At 40.9% G+C, this 24,613-nt stretch overlaps 1 protein-coding gene across 10 annotated transcripts in view; it reads left to right on the plus strand.

The window, feature by feature from the left end:
• The window catches only part of LOC126297613 (biotin--protein ligase), a 429,285-nt gene that overhangs the window by 61,684 nt on the left and 342,988 nt on the right, over positions 1-24,613 (plus strand). The window contains exon 1 of one of the 10 annotated variants that reach the window (XM_049988627.1): positions 19,720-20,324. The exons of the other annotated variants lie outside the window; for them this stretch is intronic. Coding sequence (XP_049844584.1) covers positions 20,235-20,324 — 90 coding nt within the window. The 5' untranslated portion in view covers positions 19,720-20,234. Of the gene's footprint in view, positions 1-19,719; positions 20,325-24,613 lie in introns of those variants that run through there. 10 annotated transcript variants of the gene reach the window in all.

Here is a 24,613-nt window from a genome sequence, read left to right on the forward strand (position 1 = left end):
AAATTTCACAGAACTGTGGGCTGTTTAGGAAAAGACACCTTATGTTATGCATAATCTATCCAGCATGCGCTCTGATGCCTTGCACTACTGTTAGAGGGGACTTGTTTTCCCACCCAACATCCAGCACAGTAGTCAGTCGATCGCAGCGAGGCAGTTGTGTCATTTACCCTCAGTCGTAGCCCCTCTGCAATGCAGGGACCACACTGTTGATGCCTAAGCAGTAACTCACCTACGTATGTCAAGTAGCAGGTGAGTCCAATCCAGAGCAGTGGGACTCAGGATAATGGCTACTAAGCTAGGTAGGCTTTACCACGGTAGGGTGCCACTCATGGGGAGGGCGTCTAATCGGGTGACCTGCAAATAAAGGGTTCAGACTCGTCAGTGATAGGAGCCATGCCATTGTGGCCATCTGAGCAGATAGAAAACAAGATTTCAGTGCAGAGACTTAACAACCGCTTGCTCCAGAACTGACAGAGAATCTTTTACAACAATGAAGCCATTGGTTTTCATAGAAAATATATAGGATAAGTTTGGAGAAGTTGCTGCAATAGTCAAATGGTTCTCTATTGATCAAAACTTTGAATGCTAACCAGTCACAGGCATTTGGGACCTGTGACAACCTTAGGGATATACCTGTTACCATCTCTCCTCATAGCAAACTCAGCAGGATTCGAGGTCTCATCTTCCATTTGGACCTAACACCACAAACTGTTGAATAACTGCATGCTAACCTATAGAGACTTGGAATAAATTTCGTTTATTGCTTTGAGAGCAGACCTAAGGATAATAGGATGGGCACAGGAGCTTTCATCTCACTTTCGGCAATAATACAGGGTTATTCTAAATGATGGACCCATTTTGAAAGCTTTGTATTTATTCAAGTACAAATTCAAAATGAAGCAGCTTTATACTAATGAACACAGGAAGTTTCAAAGTTCTTCTTTTTTTTTTTTTTTTTTTCAAAATGTTTGATATCAGTTTAATAAATTTAATAATCTGTAATTTAATGTGCTGTATTTTTTCCTTTGCACACTTTCCCAGTCTGTTTAAATTGCTTAAACCGACGACTAATGCTTTTGCAAGTTGATGGTTGAACACCAGATTTGGTATGAAATGCCCACTGCACTAAAATTTGTGACTCACTTTTCGTTAACTCAAGAACACAGGAAACCTTGTGTTCCACAGTTGCCATCTCACTCACAACAGACAGTGAAATGGCACGACGGCCCTATTGCCGCTCGAGCTCTACCGCACACTTCTGAAACCATCACTGCCTACCTGCTGCCGCCCACAAAAAACTTTGAGACTTCCTCTTTTCATTGTTATAAAGCTTGTTCGTTTTGGATTTGTACTTGAATACATAGGAATTTTTGAAAATAGGGGTCATCATTTAGAATAACCCTGTAGTTTACCTACAGAAGTTAAGATCATGGTTTGTAGTTGTGATTTCAAGTACTATTTTTCTCCTCATATGAGATGTTTTAGAAGCCAGAGGTTTGCACACACACGTCTTCCCATTGACTAAAGAGGCTACTTTTGTGGGGCTTGCAGAAGGGTAATGTATGAGGGCAGACCTTGTGAGAAATCTCCTGCATGTGTAAACTGCCTGGACACCATCACTCTCATTTGCTGAAATGTCAGTTTTCAAAAGAGAGAAAAAATCCAAGAATACAGCACTTGATCATCTGTCATATCAAAATGCTAAGGAAAAGTTTGAACAACATTCAATCGATATGCCGTCAAACTTTACAAATTTTTGTCAAAATCCATACCTAGCACTGACAAGGTTTCAAACAGAAACTCCTGACCCTAACCATATGTCAAAGCCTGTTTTAGAGTTGGGGGGGAAGGGAGGGGGGGGTGAGGAGTCAGCTCCGTTGACCCCCAAAGTTGTAGCACCAGTGGTGAACACCCCATCGGTGCAGCTGGAGATGTCTCATCCTTCACTGGCATCATCAGTGAAGAGGACACCTGTCAAGGTGCTCCCTTGCGGAACAAAACAGACCAGCAGAGTACCATCAATGATTGACAAAGGGCCACAGGCTGTGGGTCATAGACAAGAATGACCTTCTTTTGTCCCAGAAGTAAAGGCAGGAAAATCCTTGCAGAAACCTCAGAGGGACAAGAAGAAAAAATCAAAATTTAAACTAAATTCTGTTGCTCTGGTCAATCTGGCCCCCATCTTCTGCCCTTGGTACAACTTATGAACACCAATGAAGAATCGCACATTCATGTGGAGCACGACTCAAATACAAAGTAATTTGTATGCCCGCTGTGATTTTGCTCCTTTCTCAGATTCCAATGTGATGTTCCTTCAGTGGAATTTTAATGGGCATCATTGCCATCTGACCAAACTCCATCAGTTAATGGCTACTTACTTTACAGTTGGTGTGGCACTTCAGGAGTTGTGGTTCTCAAAAACCCAATTCCCTACCGTTAAAAGTTACAAATCTTACTGTAAAAATCATGTTAACATAGAATAACTCCACCTGGAGGTGTCTGTACACTCATACACCTTGACACTTTCAAAGAACAGATACAACTAAATGCTGCATAAGAAGCTGTGGCGGTTCATGTGTACTGTCAGTCAGAGTTACAGTATGTAATATCTATCTAACCCCCCAGACAGATACATACCATTTCACAAGATGGAGGAGTTAATGAACAGCTATCTCCAGCCTTCCTACTAGTAGAAGATTTCAGTGCTCACAATACGTTGTGGGGCAGCAGAAACATATCTAGCCGGGGCAAAGTAATAGAGCAATTAATTTCAGAACTGGAAGTATGCCTAATTAACACTGGAGCTGTAATGTGTTTCCCTACTGCCCAAGGAACATACTCAACCTTATATCTACACCTACCTGTACGTACGTACTTTGCAAACCATTCTTATCCTCATGGCCCTTACATGAAATGTATGTTGGAGGGGTGGCAGCAGAATCATTCTACAGCCAGCTTCAAATGCCAGTTCTCTAAATTTTCTCAGTAGTGTTCCTCGAAATGTTGCCTTCCCTCCAGGGATTCTCATTTGAGTTCCCGAAGCCTCTCCGTAACACTTGTATGTTGTTCGAACCTACCATTAACAAATCTAGCAGCGTGCCTCTGAATTGCTTTGGTGCCTTTCTTTAATCCGAATTGGTATGGATCCCATACACTCGAGTAGTAATCAAGAATAAGTTGCATTAGCCTCCTATATGCGGTTTCCTTTACAGATCACCACACTTTTCCAAAATTCTCCCAATAAATCAAAATCAAACATTCACCTTCCCTGCCGCAAGCCTGACACGCTTGTTCCATTTCATATCACTATGTAGCTTTACACCGAGATATTTAAATGGTATGACTGTTTCAAGCAGGACACTTATTGCTGTATCCGAAAGTTACAGGTTGGTTTTTTCCTACTGATTTGCGTTAACATATATTACAATCTCTTTCTCGAACATCTCCCCCTTGATCCAGTGGAATATCCATAGCACCTTCTGCAACAGCGACCACTTTCCTACCATTCTCTCTTTCTAAGTCAATGGCAAGCTTTCACCTTCAAAGTTTCTTGGGAGCAGTATTCAACATCTGTGAGCGCACACACACCCCATTGTCTCAAGTATGAACTGAACTCCACAGCAGTTTTGGTCATCAACCATGCACAGTAGTTCCTGCTATCTCCCTCAATGACAACATCTATACTCTCGCTGTGGTCACTGCTCACTATTTCACAGCACACTTCACTGAAGTGTCCACATGCAGTATTTACCATCCTAATTTCTTGACCCAGAAATGCCTAATGGAGGAGCAAAATTATTTTTCCCTCCATATGCAGTGCTCAGATCATACAATGTTCAATTTATTGAATGGCAGTTTCACAGTGCTTCAGCAGAATGCCAAACACAGCCCCAGCAACTGATAAAGCCACAGTCAAAAGCTTGAACATCTTAGCAATGACAGCATAAAACACACCCTCAGATTTTTCAGTTGTATTTCATGAGGAGGAGAATTTCTCTCCCAGTAGTGGGAGAGTATTACTATTCCTATCTTGAAACCAGCAAAAGACCCTCAAATTGTGACTAATTATTGACCAGTCTGGCTAATGAATGGGCTATGTTAATTCTTTGAAAGAACTGTCAACCGTTGGCTGTTTGGTGCATGGAAACTAGAGGACATTTATCACAATTTCGAAGTGGCTATTAGGCACTCTGGTCCACCACATACTAACTGATACATTTGGAATCTGCATGCACAATGCTTTTGCACATTGCCAACACTTGGTCACTGTGGGTTTTGACCTGCAGGAGGCATATGGTAGCATCTGGCACCATCATATCCCACCTACACTACACGAGTGGGGTTTCCTGGTTTGCTTACCCATTTTTACACAGAAGTTCATATCCCTCTGTCTATTGTGGGTCCGAATAGATTCGACTCTCATTAACCAATATGTACTGGAAATTGGAGTCCCTCAGGAATCAATTCTGTCTTATCATTGCACAGAGCAGGATACCAACTTCAGCAGGACCATACCCAATGCACTTAGTTGGGTCACAAATCATGGATATCAGTTCTCACCCATGAAAACTACTGATGTGCACTCTTGTCAACTCAGAACTGTGCATATTCACCAACTACTCTCCTTCAGTAACAAGTCACTTGAGGTTGTTGAAAATTTCATATATTTAGTCCTTTTATTTGACAGTCAGTCAATGTGGTTGCCATATGTGTGACATCTAAAGGCAAATTATACAAGGAAAATTAATACCCTTGATTTCTCAGCAGCATCTCCGGGTGGAGACATCACAGTTCTGTGATTCTACAAAACTTTGATCTTATCTTGCCTGGACTATGGATATGTTGCCTGTGGGTCAGCAGCACCTGCAATACTTAACTTGTTAGACCCTGTCACCACAGTATGTGCAGTTAGCAACTGGAGCCTCTGTATGTGTCCTGTACACTGCCTCTTAGTGGAAGCTGGTATTGCACCACTACTTTGAGGCTGATTAGTTTTCCAATGCTGCAGGTGAGCCAGTTTCTTTTTCCCTGCCAAAGATCAGATGCATTTTTAACAGACATTGTACATCCACTCGTGTGGATCAAAAGTTGACAGTCACGCATGACTTGCAAAAACAAGGGGGCCAAGAAATATTCTCTTCAGACTGCATGCAGTGCATATACTGTACAGTTGCTCACCACATCGTGGGCTCTGCAATACATTAAAACTCCCTCCTGGTTTGTAGCGACTCCATGAGCTGCTTACAAGGCATATCTCGGCATTACAACAGAAACTTTTTGATCACTAACATCCGAGACCTACTAGTTGATCTCTAGAACCACAATGACAGTCATCTTGACATGGGGCCACATGGGCATTCTGGGAAATGAACTTGCCAACAAATTAACTAAAGAAGCAACCATAGGTGATAAACTTGAACCCAGAGTACTTTGCATCTACAAATGTAACTGCAGTATCAAATTTTAAAAATGTGTGATATGGAATGGCAGGCTACCACAATGCTCAACACGCTGAGGGCAATCGAGGGCCCATCAAGACATGACATACTTCTCTCCAGGCCTCTCAGAAAAATGCCATCGTACTGTACCGATTGCATATCGGCCACACCATGCTTACCAATGAGTCCCTTTTATGTCAAGAGAACTCAGCCCAATGTAGCTGTGGTAATCATCACACAATAACCCATACTGTCACATCAAAACCACAGTCAAATCAAAATCCAAAGGCAGGGTCGTCAATGAAGCACAACACTTAGAACTGAAAGCATGTTTATTACTGATACCAACATACAGCCAGAACTGAACTGAAATGGACAGAGTGTACAGCCCTTTACACAAACATCAAATTTTCCTAGTTGCTGCTATTTATACAGAAACTGAGTATTCCACAATATACACACTTTACAAATGTAAGTTATTTCAAGAACATTCTAGGAACAATAAATACTAAATAACAACTAATTTTTGGTGGTACGGTTTGAACTAGCAACCAACAGCAGTTCAACCAGAAATGCTAACATATATGCCACACTGCGTGTGCCATAGCTTGGGACTATGTTCTGTTCTCCTCGCTGCTGCCGGATTTGAGATGACGAGCCATCAACCTGTCTACCTCCCTGCCCCAGATACTTGCAGACAAAGGGATATCAGCTAACAGTCATAATTCTCCGGAGGGGAGCGGATTTTAAAAACAGAATTTAAGTAACCTTAGCATTCAATGTCACGGGTGGACTACGTCTTGCTTAGACATGTACCTTGAATGGCGCGAGCTACTTTCTGCCTCTCCACTGTTGTGCATTTTAAAATTTTGATAAACATATTTTATTTATGCAACTGTTTAAGCTAAATATCTTTCTTGTCCATATGATCTCATTTTCTTTACCTTATTTTAGTCTAAGTATTATGACCGCACTTTATATATCTTTGAGTGATGCTGGTGTGTGTGTGGGGGAGATAGAGGGGGATGTGCTCTCTGCCACAGTTGTGTGTTATGTGGTGCAGGGAGCTCCAGCTCCAGCCATTTCCACTTCTGTACTGGCACCCCCTGCCCCCTTTTTTTCCCTCCTGGTTCTATATAACTTTTAATCATGTGGCTTAAGCTACCGCCATGCAGATTTTCAACCACAGTGACGAGGTCACAGATCCTGGAGCTGATCGCTCTCCTTTTCATGTTTCACATCATTTTACATGAATTTCCAGTGAAATGAGGGACTAATAACCAAGATGTTTAGTCCCTTTAAACCTATAATCATATTTGTCATCAGTATCAATGTCTTAACAACAGTATGAAAAAGATTACTACAGCCTACACGGGGGAGGCACTGGGGGTTCACAGGCACAGTGAAGAAGTCTGTTACTGCTATATATTATTCAGCTGTTGGACTAAGGCCTTCATCAAATGTAGACAACAAAACACACACACACACACACACACACACACACACACACACACACACACAGCCACTACCATCTCCAGCTCGAGAATTACTCAGGCCACATTTGCGAGAGTTGTGCTTCTGTAAATATGTGTGTATTTTGTTGTCTACGTCTGACGGACTTATTCCAATAGCTGAATAACATCTAGCAGTTGCCGCCTCTGTACCTGTCTACTCAGTGCCTCCACCATGTGATTAGTAACAACCTAGCCTTTTCATTTTGTTGTTATTTCATCTTGAATTTTCCATTGTTTAAAATCAACATCTTGTTATTTGTATCCTTTCCTGGTGTAAGTAGCAGTTCATCCTTACTTTTACGCCTGACCAATAGTAATTGATTGCAAAGCTAATACATCTATATTCATCATTCTTAATTTATTGGCCATTGATGTTAAGAAATACATTTTATATTTTCGTGATTAGCAGGCTACAATTCATCCAAAAGAGTTCGAAGTTTATTAATTATTTTTGTTACACTCTTATATTTTGGTGTAGTATGTTTGCTGTAACCTTATTCCTATTGTCACAAGTTTCAAGTTCAAAAAATTAACTTGAATTAAGTTTGTTTAATAATGACGGTGCGATATACTGATTCGAAAGATACATTAATGTAATTTGGTCTGAAGGTCTGCACTCTGCTACACGAAGGACAATGTCTGAAGCCTTCTCCTGAAAACTACGACGAGTCGTGTGTCCTCTCGTACAGGAATGGACAGAAATATGGAATATGCGTGCTCGAACATAAATGCAGATGCTAGTCAGGCCTGTAGGTTGTGCTGTCGTATTTGACCACGAATGGTGCCTGTCGAGTGTCCTCAATACACTGCAAGTGTCAGTCACGGTCAGAACAATGTTCTTTGTAGTAGCCAGTACATTATGTCAGAGTTAAGTGAATTTGAGCACGAGCAAATTTTTGGTGCTTATACGGTGGGTGCTTCCATAATCGAGGTAATCGGTGTGTTTGGAGTTTCGAGGGACACTGTATCAAAGATTTGTGCTGCATACAGAGAAAAAGGGAAAACATCATTTGCTATGTCACAACGTGGAGAAAAGTGTGTGTTGAGCGTTCGTGACAGATGGTCATTGAAGAGGGTTGTGAAGAAAACTAAGAGGATCACATCTTTAAAAGTTACTGCAGAACTGAATGTTGCACTTGCGTACCCTCTCAGCACCAAAAGAACATGAAGGGAGCTCCATTAGGTGGGAATTGAAGGGTGAGTTGGAATTCCAAAACTACTCACCAGTGGTGCAAATGCCTGAAACTGGTAAACGTGCTCCAGAGGCCATAAAACCTGGCCTATATAGCAATGGAGGAAAGACATTTGGTCAGGTGAGTCTTCTTTCACTCTGTTTCCAACTTGTAGTCAAGTTTTCGTCCCAGGAGTGAAATGTGGCAGGGGTTCAGTGATGATTTGGGCAACCGTATCAGAGTACTTCACGAGTCCCATTGGTACTCTGCAAGATCCCATTACTGCCAAGTGACCATTTTGGCTGATCCATCCCATGGTACAATCTTTGTCCCCCAATGGTCACACTGTGTTCTAAGACTGCACGGTCCCTGTTCACACAACTCACATCATCCGAGACTGATTTTCTGGGTTTAAGGATGAATTGTTGTATCTCCTCTCACCACCTCATTCACCAGATATTAACATTATTGAACCTATATGGTATACTTTGGAGAGAAGGTTGCATAATCATTATCCTCCTCCATCATTGTTTTCTGAACTTTCCCCTATTTTGCAGGAAGACTGATATAATATTCTCTTGTAAACCATACAGGACCTGTATTAATCCAATCCAAGATGAGTGGGAGCTGTTTTGAATGCTAAAGTTTCCTACACCATATTAGGTGTGGTAGTGTTTTGTGTATTTGTTTTCCTCATATTTTTGTCCATCCCCTATAGTTACTCTAATGTGGAACTTGGGCAGATGGTTAACCACTACTGGACTCGTATCTTTAGGGTTCATTAATCTAACCAGTTACAGCGACTACTTGAAACCTTTGTATAAATGACTCCTCTACGTAGAGAAGAGAGAGCTTGTGTTTTCTACAGGGGTAGAGATTTGTGGATGCTTGCACATTGTGTGCTGGTCTCTCCTCATAGATATATATATTTCTACTATATGACACAGATGAGCTTTCTGATTGCATTGTGTAAGAAGAGGTTTTTACACTGTTGTCTGTGAGAGACTGAGGCATATGTAGTTTTGGATTTTTGCTGTCAACAAAACGAGGGGATACGTGTCAATATCGTGTAAGCTACTTATCTCAAAGATCACAAATGGACACCTACCTTACTGTCTCCAGTTGATGAGTGCATCACCAACAGTGTCTCTCACTTTTAGTTCTTGAGAGACAGCAAAAAAGTTTGGAATTAAGTTCAGGACATTGGCCTACACTGTTCACTGACCTGCTTCGTGCGTGCTGGCTCGCGCTCACACTTCAGCAGTGACCGACTGGCCGGATCGCTGCAACTAATGGTGGGGGAAGAGGAAGTGGAAGGGAGGGGAGAGGAGGGTATGGCACAGAGGAGTCGGAACAAGGTAGATTCACGAGAGAAATTGTTGTCAAAAAGTCTGTTTCTGTGGCTGTTAATGTTATGTTTAATGTTGGTGTATTTCGTTACAGTGTCTCATAAACATATTTCATTGCAGATTTATTTTCCAAACGTGTTGTACTGATGAGAAGTGGCAGTGAGATGAAACTTTTGTTTCTTTTAATGTTCTGATCAAGCAAAGAACATGAGTCAGCTAAGTACAAAGTATGATATTTGTTAAGATTGAAGCAGTCTTACAGAGAAAGTAATTTTCAGATGAAATTTGAATAGACATCCACTTGTATTTTGTGACTATATTATTTTTGTGTTAAACATAAAAATGATGTGGATGAATATTATTTATTTTGCTTTTCACTGAAGCAACTTTCTGATCAATTTTTATTCAAAGGTAAGCTTTTAAGGTGAAGTGGGCTTCTGTAGGTAGGTTTTGTTTACTTCATTGCCGAAAAAAAGTTGCTTGCTCGAGTATGTAGATCCGAAAATTGACATAATTGTAGCTGCAAACTTGTAAAGGCATGGAAACGTACGTTGAGGAAATTCTTATAAAAGTCTATGCGACTAATATTGTTATGAAACTGTATAACACAAGTGTCTACCACACTATAGGACTATAAGTCCTAACTGTAGCTCAGATTGCACAGTGTCAACATAAAGTGCAAAGGGAAATGGAAAGACATTAAAGTTTTCATACAACTTCTGGAAACCCTGGAGACGAATCTCATGTTTGTGGAGAATATTAGTGAGTAAATTATGGTGATGACCAAAATTCAGCTGTGGTTCCACGGCTAAAGATGATAGCTTTGAGAAAAGAGCATTGTTGTTGTTTCATACCTGTCTAGTCCACAAAGTAAGTTTCATCTTAAATCATTGAATGCATCAAATATTTATGAAATTAACATTTTTTATCCTACAACGCTGATCTCATAATATTCATATGGCGCATAATGTCACAGAGAGAGGCCAAATCAGCCATCCACTGTTCATTTTTTCAGTTCTGCAACAGTCTTACCACTCATGTCCATAAATATATCAACTCTTCCAGCATAGTTAACTGTGATACAGAACATCACTGTAAGTGCTGTCTAGGTCTACCAAAGACTTTGAACTGGAAATGTTGAGAGCACGAAATTTGATGTATGAGTCACCGTACTCATTACTTCCCTCGACATCCCACTCTTTGTGCTGAAATTCTCTTGTTGGAGAATGCAATGTACTGCAAAAATATCACATGGGATGGTTAACGATTTTAGCATTTCATGTAAAAGTGTCAGGAAACCAATATTTTGACCGGTCGTGGCTGTTGTGCCGTCTGTAGATACTTTCAGTGCAGACCCACATTATCAACAATCTCTTGCACACGTGTGAGAATATCTGCTCCTGCTCTAGTGTCTTCCATCTGAATCGAGTCCAGTAGTTCATCTGTGGGATACTACTGTCTAATCCACAAATGTAAATTGCCAACTGAGCAGTATCACAAATGTTTGTGCACCCATCCAGTGCCAAAGAAAGTGTAATAAATTTTTTTTGCAAGAACCTTACCGTATCTGAAACATTATTGACTACTTCATGAATTTTGCATTCTTCAGTTAAATGAGAGGGACTAACCACCTGAATCTCTTCAAGTCTCTAGGGAACTATATGTGCAGCTGCAGGTACTAAACATGTATCTATAAATTTACCTTCAGTGAAATTGTGCAGTGCTCTGGCAATCTGAAAAACTATGTGTAACTTGCTTACATTATTCTCAAGTGCACTACTGGATCCAGTTGTCAAAAGTATACTATATTTCAATGGAGTTAAGGTTGCTGAGGTCCGCTATTGTGGTGTCTCAGTTTTCACTCGAATGCCTTTGGAAGACTCCACAAAACTAATCGGCAAGAAATTCAGCCGGGAGTTGTCACAGCTTTTTAGATATGTTATGACATTGTCTTAGTTCATGAACCACGGGCAACGTATGAGTGGCCAAGAAAGTGGTCCCGACAGTCGGGAGACCAGTTACTTTGGAATAAGGCTGGGCATCTCGGACATATTCTGAGTCATGGTCACCTTTGTGCTCATACGGCAAAGACTACAAAATCCACCGGATAGTCCCTCAACTGTTAGGGATAAAACCCAATGGGACTTGGGGCAAGTAAGGCTAGCAACCTGCTTCCCTGATACTTTAAATATGATGCTGGCAACAATCAGAGCAAAATGCCTCGGACCTTTGGAGGTGACAGAGTCCCACCTCTAACTGACAAACCAGGGACTCTTAAGATACGACTTGGCAAACAAATGGTAATGAGATGGGGAGCTATTAATATCAATGGGGGCTACCCTGGGAAGAAGGTAGAGCTGGCAGAGGCTGCAAGTAAGATGAGGCTGGATGTTTTAGCTGTTATTAACATTCGGGCAAGGGGTGAGAAAGAAGAGGAAGTGGGAGAATACAAGGTCTACCTGTCAGGAGTCAAAGCAGGAATAGCACAATGGGGTGTAGGGCTTTACATCAGGAAAGAAAAGGAACCCAGCATTGCAAATAGGTATGTAAACGAACGACTGATGTGGGTAGATTTGACAGTGTCCAGCAAGAAAATTAGGATTGTGTCAGTATATTCACATTGTGAAGGGATAGATCAAGATAAGATGGATAGTTTTTATGAGGCACTCAGTGATGTAGTTGTTAGAGTAAAGGACAAGGACAGTGTTCTGCTCATGGGTGATTTTAATGCCAGGATTGGAAATCGAACAGAAGGGTATGAAAAGGTTATGGGTAAATTTGGAGAGGATATGGAGGCCAACAGGAACGGGAAACAACTCTTGGATTTCTGTGCCAGTATGGGCTTAGTAATCACAAACTCCTTCTTTAAATATAAGAACATTCACCGGTATACGTGGGAAGGCAGGGGAACCAGATCTGTCATTGACTATATAATAACAGATCAGGAATTCAGGAAGGCTGTGAGGGACACACTTGTATTCAGGGGATTCTTTGATGACACTGATCCTTATCTAATCTGCTGTGAAATTGGGCTTGTGAGGCCGAAAGTGCAGGGGGGCAGGTCCATATGTAGGAGGATAAGAGTGGAGAAACTTCAGGATAAGGAAATCAGGCACAAGTACATAACAGCGATCTCAGAAAAGTACCAGTTAGTTGAATATAGTCAATTACAGTCATTGGAAAAGGAATGGACAATGTACAGGGACACAGTACTAGAAGTGGCTAAAGGATGTCTTGGAACAGTAGTGTGTAAAAGTAGGATGAAGCAAACAGCTTGGTGGAATGACACAGTCAAGGCAGCCTGTAAAAGGAAAAAAAAGGTGTATCAAAAGTAGCTACATACTAGAACTTAGGTAGACAGAGAAAGTTATGTTGAAGAAAGAAACAAAGCCAAACAGATAATTGCAGCATCCAAGAAGAAATCTTGGGAAGACTTTGGAAACAGGTTGGAGACTATGGGTCAAGCTGCTGGAAAACCATTCTGGAGTGTAATTAGCAGTCTTCGAAAGGGAGGTAAGAAGGAAATGACAAGTATTTTTGACAGGTCAGGAAAACTGCTGGTGAATCCTATGGATGCCTTGGGCAGAGGGAGGGAATATTTTGAAGAGTTGCTCAATGTAGGTGAAAATACGATCAGTAATGTTTCAGATTTCGAGGTAGAATGGGATAGGAATGATGATGGAAACAGGATCACATTTGAGGAAGTGGAGAAAATGATCAATAGATTGCAGTGCAATAAAGCATCTGGGGTGGATGAAATTAAGTCGGAACTCATCAAATACAGTGGAATGTCAGGTCTTAAATGGCTACACAGGATAATTGAAATGGCCTGGGAGTCGGGACAGGTTCCATCAGACTGGACAAAAGCAGTAATCACACCAATCTTTAAACATGGAAACAGAAAAGATTGTAACAACTACAGAGGTCTCTCTTTAATCAGCGTTGTGGGTAAAATCTTCTCAGGTATTGTTGAAAGGAAGGTGCGAGTATTAGTTGAGGACCAATTGGATGAAAATCAGTGTGGGTTTAGGCCTCTTAGAGGTTGTCAGGACCAGATCTTTAGCTTATGGCAAATAATGGAGAAGTGTTATGAATGGAATAGGGAACTGTATCTATGCTTTATAGATCTAGAAAAGGCGTATGACCAGGTTCCTAGGAGGAAGTTATTGTCTGTTCTACGAGATTATGGAATAGGAGGCAAACTTTTGTAAGCAATTAAAGGTCTTTACATGGATAGTCAGGCAGCAGTTAGAGTTGACAGTAAATTCATGGTTCAGAGTAGTTTCAGGGGTAAGACACGGCTGCAACATGTCTCCACTGTTGTTCATATTATTTATGGATCATATGTTGAAAACAATAGACTGGCTGGGTGAGATTACAATATGTGAACACAAAATAAGCAGTCTTGCATATGTGGATGACTTATTTGTGACGGCAGATTCTATTGGAAGCTTGCAAAGTAATATTTCAGAGCTAGATCAGAAATGTAAGGACTATGGTATGAAGATTAGCATCTCCAAAACGAAAGTAATGTCAGTGGGAAAGAAATATAAACTGATTGAGTGCCAAATAGGAGGAACAAAGTTAGAACAGGTGGATGGGTTCAAGTACTTGGATGCATATTCTCACAGGATGGCAACATAGTGAAAGAACTGGATGCGAGGTGTAGCAAAGCTAATGCAGTGAGCGCTCAGCTAAGATCTACTCTCTTCTGCAAGAAGGAAGTCAGTACCAAGACTAAGTTATCTGTGCACCGTTCAATCTTTCGACCAACTTTGTTGTATGGGAGCGAAAGCTGGGTAGATTCAGGTTACCTTATCAATAAGGTTGAGGTTACGGATATGAAAGTATCTAGGATGATTGCAGGTACTAGTAGATGGGAACAATGGCGGGAGGGTGTGCACAATGAGGAAATCAAAGAAAAACTGGGAATGAACTTTATAGATGTAGCAGTCAGGGCAAACAGGCTTGGATGGTGGGGTCATGTTACACGCATGGGAGAAACTAGGTTACCCAAGAGACTCATGGGTTCAGCAGTAGAGGGTAGGAGGAGTCAGGGCAGACCAAGGAGAAGGTACCTGGATTCGGTTAAGAATGATTTTGAAGTAATAGGTTTAACATCAGAAGAGGCACGAATATTAGCACTGAATAGGGGATCATGGCGGAATTTTATAAGGGGGGGGGGGGTTATGCTCCAGACTGAATGCTGAAAGGCATAATCAGTGTTAAATTATGATGATGATGATGATGATGATGATGTAGATGATACTATAAGCAGACTGATGTCATAGCAATGGGCAACACTCTCTCACCACTTGTAGCTTCTGTTCGTGAAGTACTTCCAAGGTCAGAGCACTAGAAACTGCTGCACTAAAACCTGTTTGCTGCTTTCACTATTTTGACAACACTTTTGTCATTTAGCCACACAGAATTTCTTAGAACATGTGAATTTCATCCATGAAAACATCCAGTTTACCATTGAAATAGAAAAAGATGGCAAAATGTCCCCTGCTTCAGCACAGACCCAACAGACCGCTTGCCCACTGCGTATACCGTAAGCCGAGGCATTCGGATTTATATCTCCATGCCTCCAGCTGCCTCTATCCCTCACAGAACAACAGCATGCTCAACACTCTAGCACACACTTCATTCTCGATCTCAGATGAACAGACTTGATGGCAGAGCTGCAGCACCTGGAATCTGCCTTACATGAGAAGAAATGCAGCAACTGATAGATTCTCATGGCTCTGCAGTGCAAGAGCCTCAAGAACAACAACGAAGAAGAATGTAAGAAGACTGCTTTCATATAGTCTGCTGGCAGTGTATCATCAAAACTTGATAGACTACTGCGAAAACACCACATAATGCCAGTTTTCCACCTTCCACCCAAAATATGAGTTTTTTTGGGGCAGTGAAAGACAGCCTAGATCTCATAAATGTGGTGGGTGTACCAAGTTCTGTGTGAATGTGGAAAAACTTACATCGGACTAAACAAGCTGCACAATTGAGGATTGATGTATAGAACATGACTGCCACATCTGCTTACTGCAGCCTAACGAGTCTGCAATAGCAGAACACTGCATTGAAGATTGACGTGAAATGAATGGCCGGCAAACGAAAACCCTAGCTACCACCAATAAATTTTGGGACTGCATTGTCATAGAAGCAATTAAAATTCGTGTGACTGGTAATTTAATCGACAGGGACACTTGCTTCCAACTGAGCGAGGTATGGTAGCCGAAGATAAGCTCTGTCAAAGCAGAACATTGTCCACTGAAATATCGCGAACTTTCAATGATTGGATCTGGCAGTACACCCGAGAACCGCGGACACTTCATATACACCGGGAAAGTGTCAGATCCATAATATGATGATGTGCTTGAATTGCATGTGCATTTGTTGAGTTTTCGTCCTGAAATGATGATGTTAAAAGTTATTCAGATGTTTATTTCTCTGTTCCCATTTGATGAGTACTTAACATCAGTGACTTTGTTTAACAGTGCTTTCCTTAATTTTTGCACCTCTGCTTCTTTCTCTTTGCTTTCTAAGTGTCCATAATCTTTTGCATGGAATGTATTGTAATGTCATTGTAAATTGAAATTTTTCCTTGTGTTCAGAGCTTTGAAGCACATTAAATGTCTCAAGAAATCATCATATATCATACACATATAGGCATCATGTGCTGACCTGTGGAATATTGACACTGCTATGTCTGGCCTTTGAATTTCATAATCTGGCCATCGTGGTGTTTTTCATCGTTTTGAAAAGAGACACACTTAACTTAAAGTACTTGTCATAAGTATAGACACTTGCATTTAAGCCTACAGCGAACCTAACACATGGTCATTCCTACAATGTCAGAACACAGTTTGCACATCCGTACACTATATAATGACGTCTGACTGCCACATTTTACAGTGATCGTTTGTCTATCCCCCAGCCATCTTCGAAACAGGACTGGGCTATGCAGTCTGGACATTAGAATTGTACTCTATTATCTCTCCTCCTCTGGCTGGCTGAATTCTCTTCCACTATCAAGATTAAGATTGTTTACTTCAAGCAATTGTTCACTGCCTCCATAGCATTTCTTACCCTACAGGTGCCATGTGCTTGGTGCTATTTGGTGATTTCAACAGCTTCTGTTGCACATTACAGTAGTTTTTTTTGTGTTAAAGAGACTGGGTGTCCTTGGTGTAACTTTCTCGAAGAAGGAAGTTCGGTGTAACGTCAAGGTCAAGGTGAATAGTGCATTAATGAAGTTAATATGTGTTGAAGTGAAACGCTTGTTATGGTGCAACATTTCATGTGGCTCTGAGCGCTATGGGACTCAACTGCTATGGTCATCAGTCCCCTAGAACTGAGAACTACTTAAACCTAACTAACCTAAGGACATCACACACATCCATGCCCGAGGCAGGATTCGAACCTGCGACCGTAGCAGTCGCATGGTTCGGGACTGCGCGCCTAGAACCGCGAGACCATCGCTGCCGGCTCGCAACATTTCATGTGCATGCAGCGTATTATGTAAGGCTACCTGAGACTTGCAAGGCTGTGCCTGGTTGACCATTAGTTACTTTGCAATTTGTGATACTCCACATACCCCAAAAGTGACATACAGAAGGCCCAATGATTTTCTTGGGTTGTTTTGAAATACTAACAGCCATCCTACAAAAAGAGGTTAATTTAAGAGTAATCCTGAGGATCCATTGACATATAATTATGGTATGTGTCGGGCTATGAGTCACTGTGTTTTTAGAGGTATGTCCACCCAATGCCTCTTTCCTTCTGCGCAGTAGCAGATGCATGGAAATAAAAAGGATGTGCATAAAAAGTTGTGAAAAGAGCACATGTATGCATGGTTGTTCTCATGTCCACGTGTTTCATCATTTTGCAAGCAGTGTGCTATGGATCCCCTTCTTTGCTTTGGAGTTCATGGCATGTTTATTGTGATGAAAAAGGCAACTGTGGGTAAAGCAGTTTCTAAAGAAAAAAGGTACAAGAAATAGGGCTACAAAGTGACTACAGTGTTTTGTCTGCAAATGTCAGGAGGAGGTCACAGAGAGATTTTACATTTTCTACTTGGGAAACTCAGCAATAAGGCTGGCAATAACATTTCTTTAGCTAGTGACCAGTGACATATGTACCAGTTTTGACTATTTACGAGGGCGTGCTGAAAAGTAATGCCACAGAATTTTTTATGGGAAAACTCTTCAAGCTTTTTAAATAAAACAAACGTTATTAACATTCTGCATCTTTATTGTTGAGGTCTAGATATTTATTTCTTAATATTGTCATCCTGGCGGCCAACATATTTCACCCAACAAGATACTAGTTTGTTGATAGAACGTTTGACTGTGTTGATGGGGCCACAACCTTACCTCTGCTTGCACAGCTTCATCACTGCCAAAGTAAAGTCCTTGAAGGTGTTCTTTAATTTTTGGAAAGAGATAAAAATTGAATGGTGCCAAATTGGTACTGTATGAAGGTTGATCAGTGACAGTGAACCCAAGGCATCGGATTGTTACAGGTGTCACAGTGCTCGTGTGTGGTCAGGCATTGTCAAGATGGAGAGAGATGGTCCCTGTGGGAATGAACTATTTGAATTTGAAACTCAATTACAGTACACCATTTATCACACACCAGCTTACGCTGAGGCAACAAAAGGCATGGAATAGCAGTATGCACATATACGGATGGCGGTAGTATCGTTTACACTAGGTATAAAAAGGTAGTGCATTGGGGGAGCTGTCATTTTCACTCAGGTGTTATGGCCACACAATGTGAATTAACGAACTTCAGACTTTGAATGTGGAATGCTAGTCGGGGCTAGATATATTTGACTTTCCATTTGGGAAATCGTTAGGGAATTCAATATTCAGAGATTCAGTGTCTAGAGTGTACTGAGAACACCAAATTTCAGGCATTACCTCTCACCACAGACAGTGGCTGACGGCCTACACTTATGGACCGATAACAGTGGCATTTGGGTAGAGTTGTCAGTGCTAACAGATGCCTAAACCTGCACGGAATAACCGCAGAAATCAATGTGCTACATATGAAGAACATACGTATTAGGACAGTGCGGTGAAATTTGGCATTAATGAGCTATGACAGCAGATAACCAACATGAATGCCTTTGCTAACAACTTCAACTGCAGTGCCCCTCCTGAGCTCATGACCATACTGGTTGGATCCTAGATGACCAGAAAACTGTGATCTGGTCAGATGAGTCCTGATTTCAGTGGGTAAACGCTTCTGGTAGGGTTTGTAGTGTGATGCATACCTTATGAACCCATGGGCCCAAGTTGTCAACATGGCACTCTGCAAGCTGGTAGTCTCTCCATAATGGGGTGGGCTGTGTTTTCATAGAAGGGACTGGCTCTCTGATCCAACTGAACCATTCATTGACTCGAAATGGTTATGTTCGGCTGCTCGGCGACCATTTACAGCCATCCAGAGATGGAATTTTTATGGATTACAGTGTGCCTTGTCAGCAGGCCACAATTGTTCATGATTCATTTGAAGAACATTCTGGACAGTTCGAGTGAGTGATTTGGCCACCCATATTGAACAATATGAATCCCATTGAACATTTATGCGACATATCAGGGAGAGTAGTTCGTTCGCAAAATCCTGCACCAGCAACACTTTTGCAATTACGGTTGACTGTAGAGGTGGCATGGCTTAATATTTCTGTTGGGGACTTCCAAGAACTAGTTGAGTCTGTGCCATGTCCAGTTGCTGCACTACACTGGGCAAAAGGAGGTCCAGCACAATATTAGGAAGTATTTCATGACATTTGTCACCTTAGTGCTGTTGTGTTACCCACCACTATGTTACACAATACAATTTGGAGCCCTCTAGTGCCAGAGGGTGCAACTTGTAGTAGCAAAGCAGGAAAGTCAACCGAGTAATACGTATGACATGAAAGACCTCAGTTGATGTTTAGAATAGGATAAAAAGTTTGGAGGCATTGTGTCTCAGCATTTCTAAACAAAGCATTTCAGTGATTATTTCTGAAGCTGAGAAATAGTTAAGGAAGGTTCTCTGTCATTATCTGAAGGTAAATTGTCAATGTATCATTTGTATTTTGTTTTATAAAAAAGTTGTTTGCACTTTCAATGATGAAAGATTGTTTGTAGATTAATATCCTTGGTGTCAACAAATTTGGAGGTTGTGTTTTCCATTTTTTATTTTTTGCATCATCAGTGTCCATTTCCATTCCTAGTAGTTTTTTTGAGGAGCTACATATCCCTGTTATTTCTTTTGTTCAGTGTCAGGCTCCACAGTTCTGTCGTATTAAGTTGCCATAGCATGAATGTTCATCCACAATTTTCATGTACACATTTCATAAGTTTCCGGCTTATTCTTCTCCGTTTTCATACTTCAGGGTTTATAGTATCTTATTCTTTACAATAGTATGACTGGAGACTTTTTATCTAACACTTGACGCTCAGGTCATCACATATCACATTTTTATTTGGATAATCTTTAGAAGTGGCATTTCACATGACTTCTCTTTGTAATCATCTATACATTTAAGCATGCTTCCTTTGGAGTCACAAGACATTGTTACATATAAGTAGCACCCGAGAGGACGGACATAGTGTTTGCTTTTCCATGCAGGATCACACAGCCACATCACATATATTGAGCCAGGAAATAGGCTTGTTTGTGGCAAAACAAGTGTCCACATGGACACTGCAGCAATGTCTGGATCACTATGGTCTGTCAGTACAGTGACCATTATTGCCGCTTCCCATGATGCTGCAACAGAGAGAGCGGCATACTGGCAGTGGTGTGCCCAGTGACAACACTAGACTAATGAGTGTTATCACTGGGACTTTTCAGGTAAGTGCCAGCTTTATGTACAGCATGTAGATGAACATAATCCATGTGTGGAGTCTCTGATGAGAATTAATGTTGCCACATGCAGTTGTCATTGTCATATGGGCTCAGCACTTGCATGATGATCTGGAGTGCCATTGGGTCTACAACATGATCATCTCTTGTTTCACATAGCCAGTAATTTGGACGGCAGCTGTTGAATTTCTGATGTGATAAGGCTGGTGGTTCTGCCCTATTTTCGAAGTCTCCACGACATACTTTTCAACAGGATATCGTGTGTTGCCGAAGCTATCCTGACCTATCTCAGTACTGAGAGTGCTCGACTGTTGCTTTGGCACATATGTTCTCCAGATATCTCACCTATTGAAAACATCTGGTTATGATTTGTTGAGAGACTGGCAAGCCATCACTCATCAACCACGACGACTGATGAACTCTGGCGTGAGTAGAAGTAACATGGAATGATGTACCCATATCTTGTCATCTAAGCTCAGTATTTCTTTGTGTCCAGCCAGGTTAGAGCCATTGTTGTTACCAGAGATAGCAACAATGTGTACCAGTTTCACACCCTGTATAATCCCAAATCACTTGCAAAGTTAATCATGTATTCTTCTTACTGTACTTTTACACACTTTTAATAATATTTTGTTATTTGCTGTCTTTCCTGGAGTTACAATTTTAATGATCAGCAGTGTATTTAGCCACAGGACATGGTTTCCAAACCAAGCTAGTCTTCTCCATTTCTATAAGATCTTTTTTTATGATCACAAATAAATTTTGGAAGCACGGATTGTAAATGCTCAGGGCCTTCTTAAAAATATTAAATGATGTTGTCAATAAGGGAATTGTATTTGCCATGTTGGTTATTCAGGACTACCTCTATTCCTGGCCTCTTCATTGAGGATGATGATGATGATGATGATGGTTTGTGGGGCACTCAACATCAGCACCCGTACAAGTTTCCAATCTTTCCAGTTCCAACCTCGTCACTTGTAGAGTGATGATGAGGACAGCACAAACACCCAGATCCCGGGTGGAGAAAATTCCCGAACTGCCTGGGAATAGATCCAGAGGTAGCAGCACTAGCCAATAGACGACCAGCTGCGGACTTCATTGAGGATGGTAACTTAGCAGTGAAGATCAGATGTCAATGTGTCATGGTGCACCATAGTTGATGTCCACATGCATTCTGTAGTAGTTATAGATATGTTTTGAGTGACTGTTTAAGAATCATTTGCAAGCAAATGAGGTTATCATAGATATGTACAAGGTCCTGTCTATTATAAACGGATGTACCAAATCTAGGTATTATATGTCAAATTAGTAAAGTTTTTGGCGAAAATAGCCTGTCAGTCGTGGTGCTGGCGAGGGGAGGGGGAGTGTAAGCCAACAGCAGTAGGAGAAACTAGAGTTATGTTAACAAGTCACATCTTAATGTTAGACTTGGTCAGATTTTGAATGATTTGCAACACATCACTACCACAGATTCATATATGCTATTCTCAGGCCTGTTTATAAGAAAGGTAATGAGACTGCTTACCTCCTTGAAGGAGGTAAATAGTTATGTCTGCCAGAACCATGGAACACAACTCTCTCAAAATGAGATACTTATCTGAATTTGGATATCAGAAGTGTGTCTTAACAGAACATACAGTTTTTCAATTCACAAATCAAATAATACAAAATTTGAATTACAAAATAAAATTTTGCCAACTGGTATCTTCTGTGAGTTGTCTAAAGCATGTGATTGTTTAGGTCATATTATTTTCATGGTGAAGTTATTTAGGTTTCAGTGATGTTGCTGGTAACTAGTATTCACATTTTCTATCTAAAAGGATAAAGAGTGTTGCGCTAAGAAACTCAGAGAGTGTACAGAATGAAACAGACCTTCACAGTGGGTTAGAATCACTGCAGGTGTACCACAGGGATCAGTATTATGTCCACTCGTTTTTATTATATATAAATGATCTCCCATCAAATATCCAAGGAGAAAGAGTGGTTCGCCTGTAAAGAAGTCCGCTTATAGGATGGTGGTGTGACTTATTCTTGAGTACTGCTCGAGTGTTTGGGATCTGTACCAGGCCTGATTGAAGGAAGACATCAAAGAAATTTAGAGGCTAGCTGCTAGATTTATTACCGTTAGGTTCGAACAACACGTGTTACAGAGATGCTTCAGGAACGGAAAAAAGCTGACTGCTGAACAATTCTACTGCTGCCAATGTGCATTGTGTGTAAGGACTGTGAAGAAAGATATGAGAAATTGGGGCTCATACAGGGGCATATAGATAGTCATTTTTCCCTTGCTCTATTTGTGAGTGGAACAGGAAAGGAAATGAAATGACTGGTAGTGGTACAGGGTACCTTCCATCACGCACCATACAGTGGCTTGTGGAGTATCTATGCAGATGTGGAGGGATGAGTGATAGTTCTCTTTGCTGGTTGTAGGAATGTAATATTCAAACCTAATGTAGTAACTTCAACATGTGAAAATGTAAAGAACATGTTCTTGAAAATTAATAATGCATTCTACGCAAATCGACTGTCACTGAATTTAGATAAAGCACAAGGCATGCAATTCGGCACTGCATAAGTCCTGTCCACACTATTATACACTGAGGTGCGAAAAATCATTGGATACCTCCTAACATCAGTCAACCTCCATTTACCAAGCATATCGCAGCAACTCGGTGTGGCATGGATTCAACAAGTCTTTGGAAGTTTCCTGCAGAAATATTGAGCCATGCTGCCTCTATAGTCATCCGTAATTGTGAGAGTGTTGCTGGTGCAGAATTTTGTGCATGAACTGACCCTCTTGATTATATGCCATAAATGTTCGATAAGATTCATATCGGATGATCCGGGCGGCCAAATCTTTTGCCTGAATTATCCATAATGTTCTTCAAACAAATTGCGAACAATTGTGCCCTAATGACAGGTGTTTTGTCATGGGAACATGACAATTTCCAGTTAATGATCAGTTCGGTTGGAACAGAGGACCCAGTCCATCCCATATAAACACAGCCCACACCACTATGAAGCCACCACCAGCTTGCACAGTGCCTTGTTGACAACTTGGGTCCATGACTTTGTTGTATCTGCAGCACACTCGAACCCTCCTATCAGCTCGTAACAACTGCAGTTGGGAGTGATCCGACCAGACCACAGTTTTGAGTTGTCTAGGTTGCAACTGCTGTGATCACGAGTGTAGTTGAAGCACTGCAGGCAATGTTCTGTTAGCAAAGGCACTCACATTGGTCGTTTGCCGTCATAGCCCATTAATGCCAAATTTTGCAGCACTGTCCTGACAGATATGTTTGTTGTACATCCCACATTGATTTCTGCAGTTATTTCACGCAGTTCTGCTTGTCTGTTAGCTGCCCAAACACCACTGGGATTGTCAGGATCAGTAAATAATGCCCTTTAATATCTGAAACTAGCCTTTACAAATAGCTTCAGGAACATGAATATGTCACTCACTTCACCAAAAGGGGTAACTCTTCAAGTAAATCAAAAGTTTTCAGAGTCCAAAAGCGTGTAATACGTATTATTTGTGGAGTAAACTCACGAATGTCTTGTAGAAACCTCTTCAAAGAACTGGGTATACTAACTACTGCCTCTCAGTATATTTACTCCTTAATGAAATTTGTCCTAAAAATATATCTCTTTTTCCAACAAACAGTTCAGTTCATACATACAATACCAGGAACAAAACTGATCTGCACAAGGACTTAAAAGCACTTACTTTAGTTCAAAAAGGGGTTCACTACTCAGGAACACTCATCTTCAATAATTTGCCAGCAAACATAAAAAAAAAAAAAAAAAAAAAAAATTAGTTACAAATAAAGATCAGTTTAAAAGGAGCCTGAAATACTTATTGGTGGCCAACTCCTTCTATTTTTTAATAGAAACAAATGATGTGATGTATATATTTATACTATTAGTATTGTTATTTCAGCAAAAAAAAAAAAAAAGAGTGACATGTTCCACATCCACGAGGATCTCCTCAAAATGGATCTATGGAACGAAAAACTAATCTAATCTAACTGCTCTTGTTCATTAAGTGAAGGCTGTCAGCCACTGCATTGTCTGTTGTGAGAGGTAATGCCTGAAATGTGGTATTCTCAACACACTCTTGACATGATGGCTGTCAGCATATTGAATTCCCTAACGATTTCCAGAATGGACTGTCTCATAGGCCTAGCTCCAACTAGCATTCCTCGTTCAAAGTCTAAACTCTGATAATTCTTGTCGTGTGGTCATAATCACATCAGAAACTTTTTCACATGAATCAC

Source organism: Schistocerca gregaria, chromosome X, assembly GCF_023897955.1.
Source record: "Schistocerca gregaria isolate iqSchGreg1 chromosome X, iqSchGreg1.2, whole genome shotgun sequence".
In the NCBI taxonomy this organism is placed as follows: domain Eukaryota; kingdom Metazoa; phylum Arthropoda; class Insecta; order Orthoptera; family Acrididae; genus Schistocerca; species Schistocerca gregaria.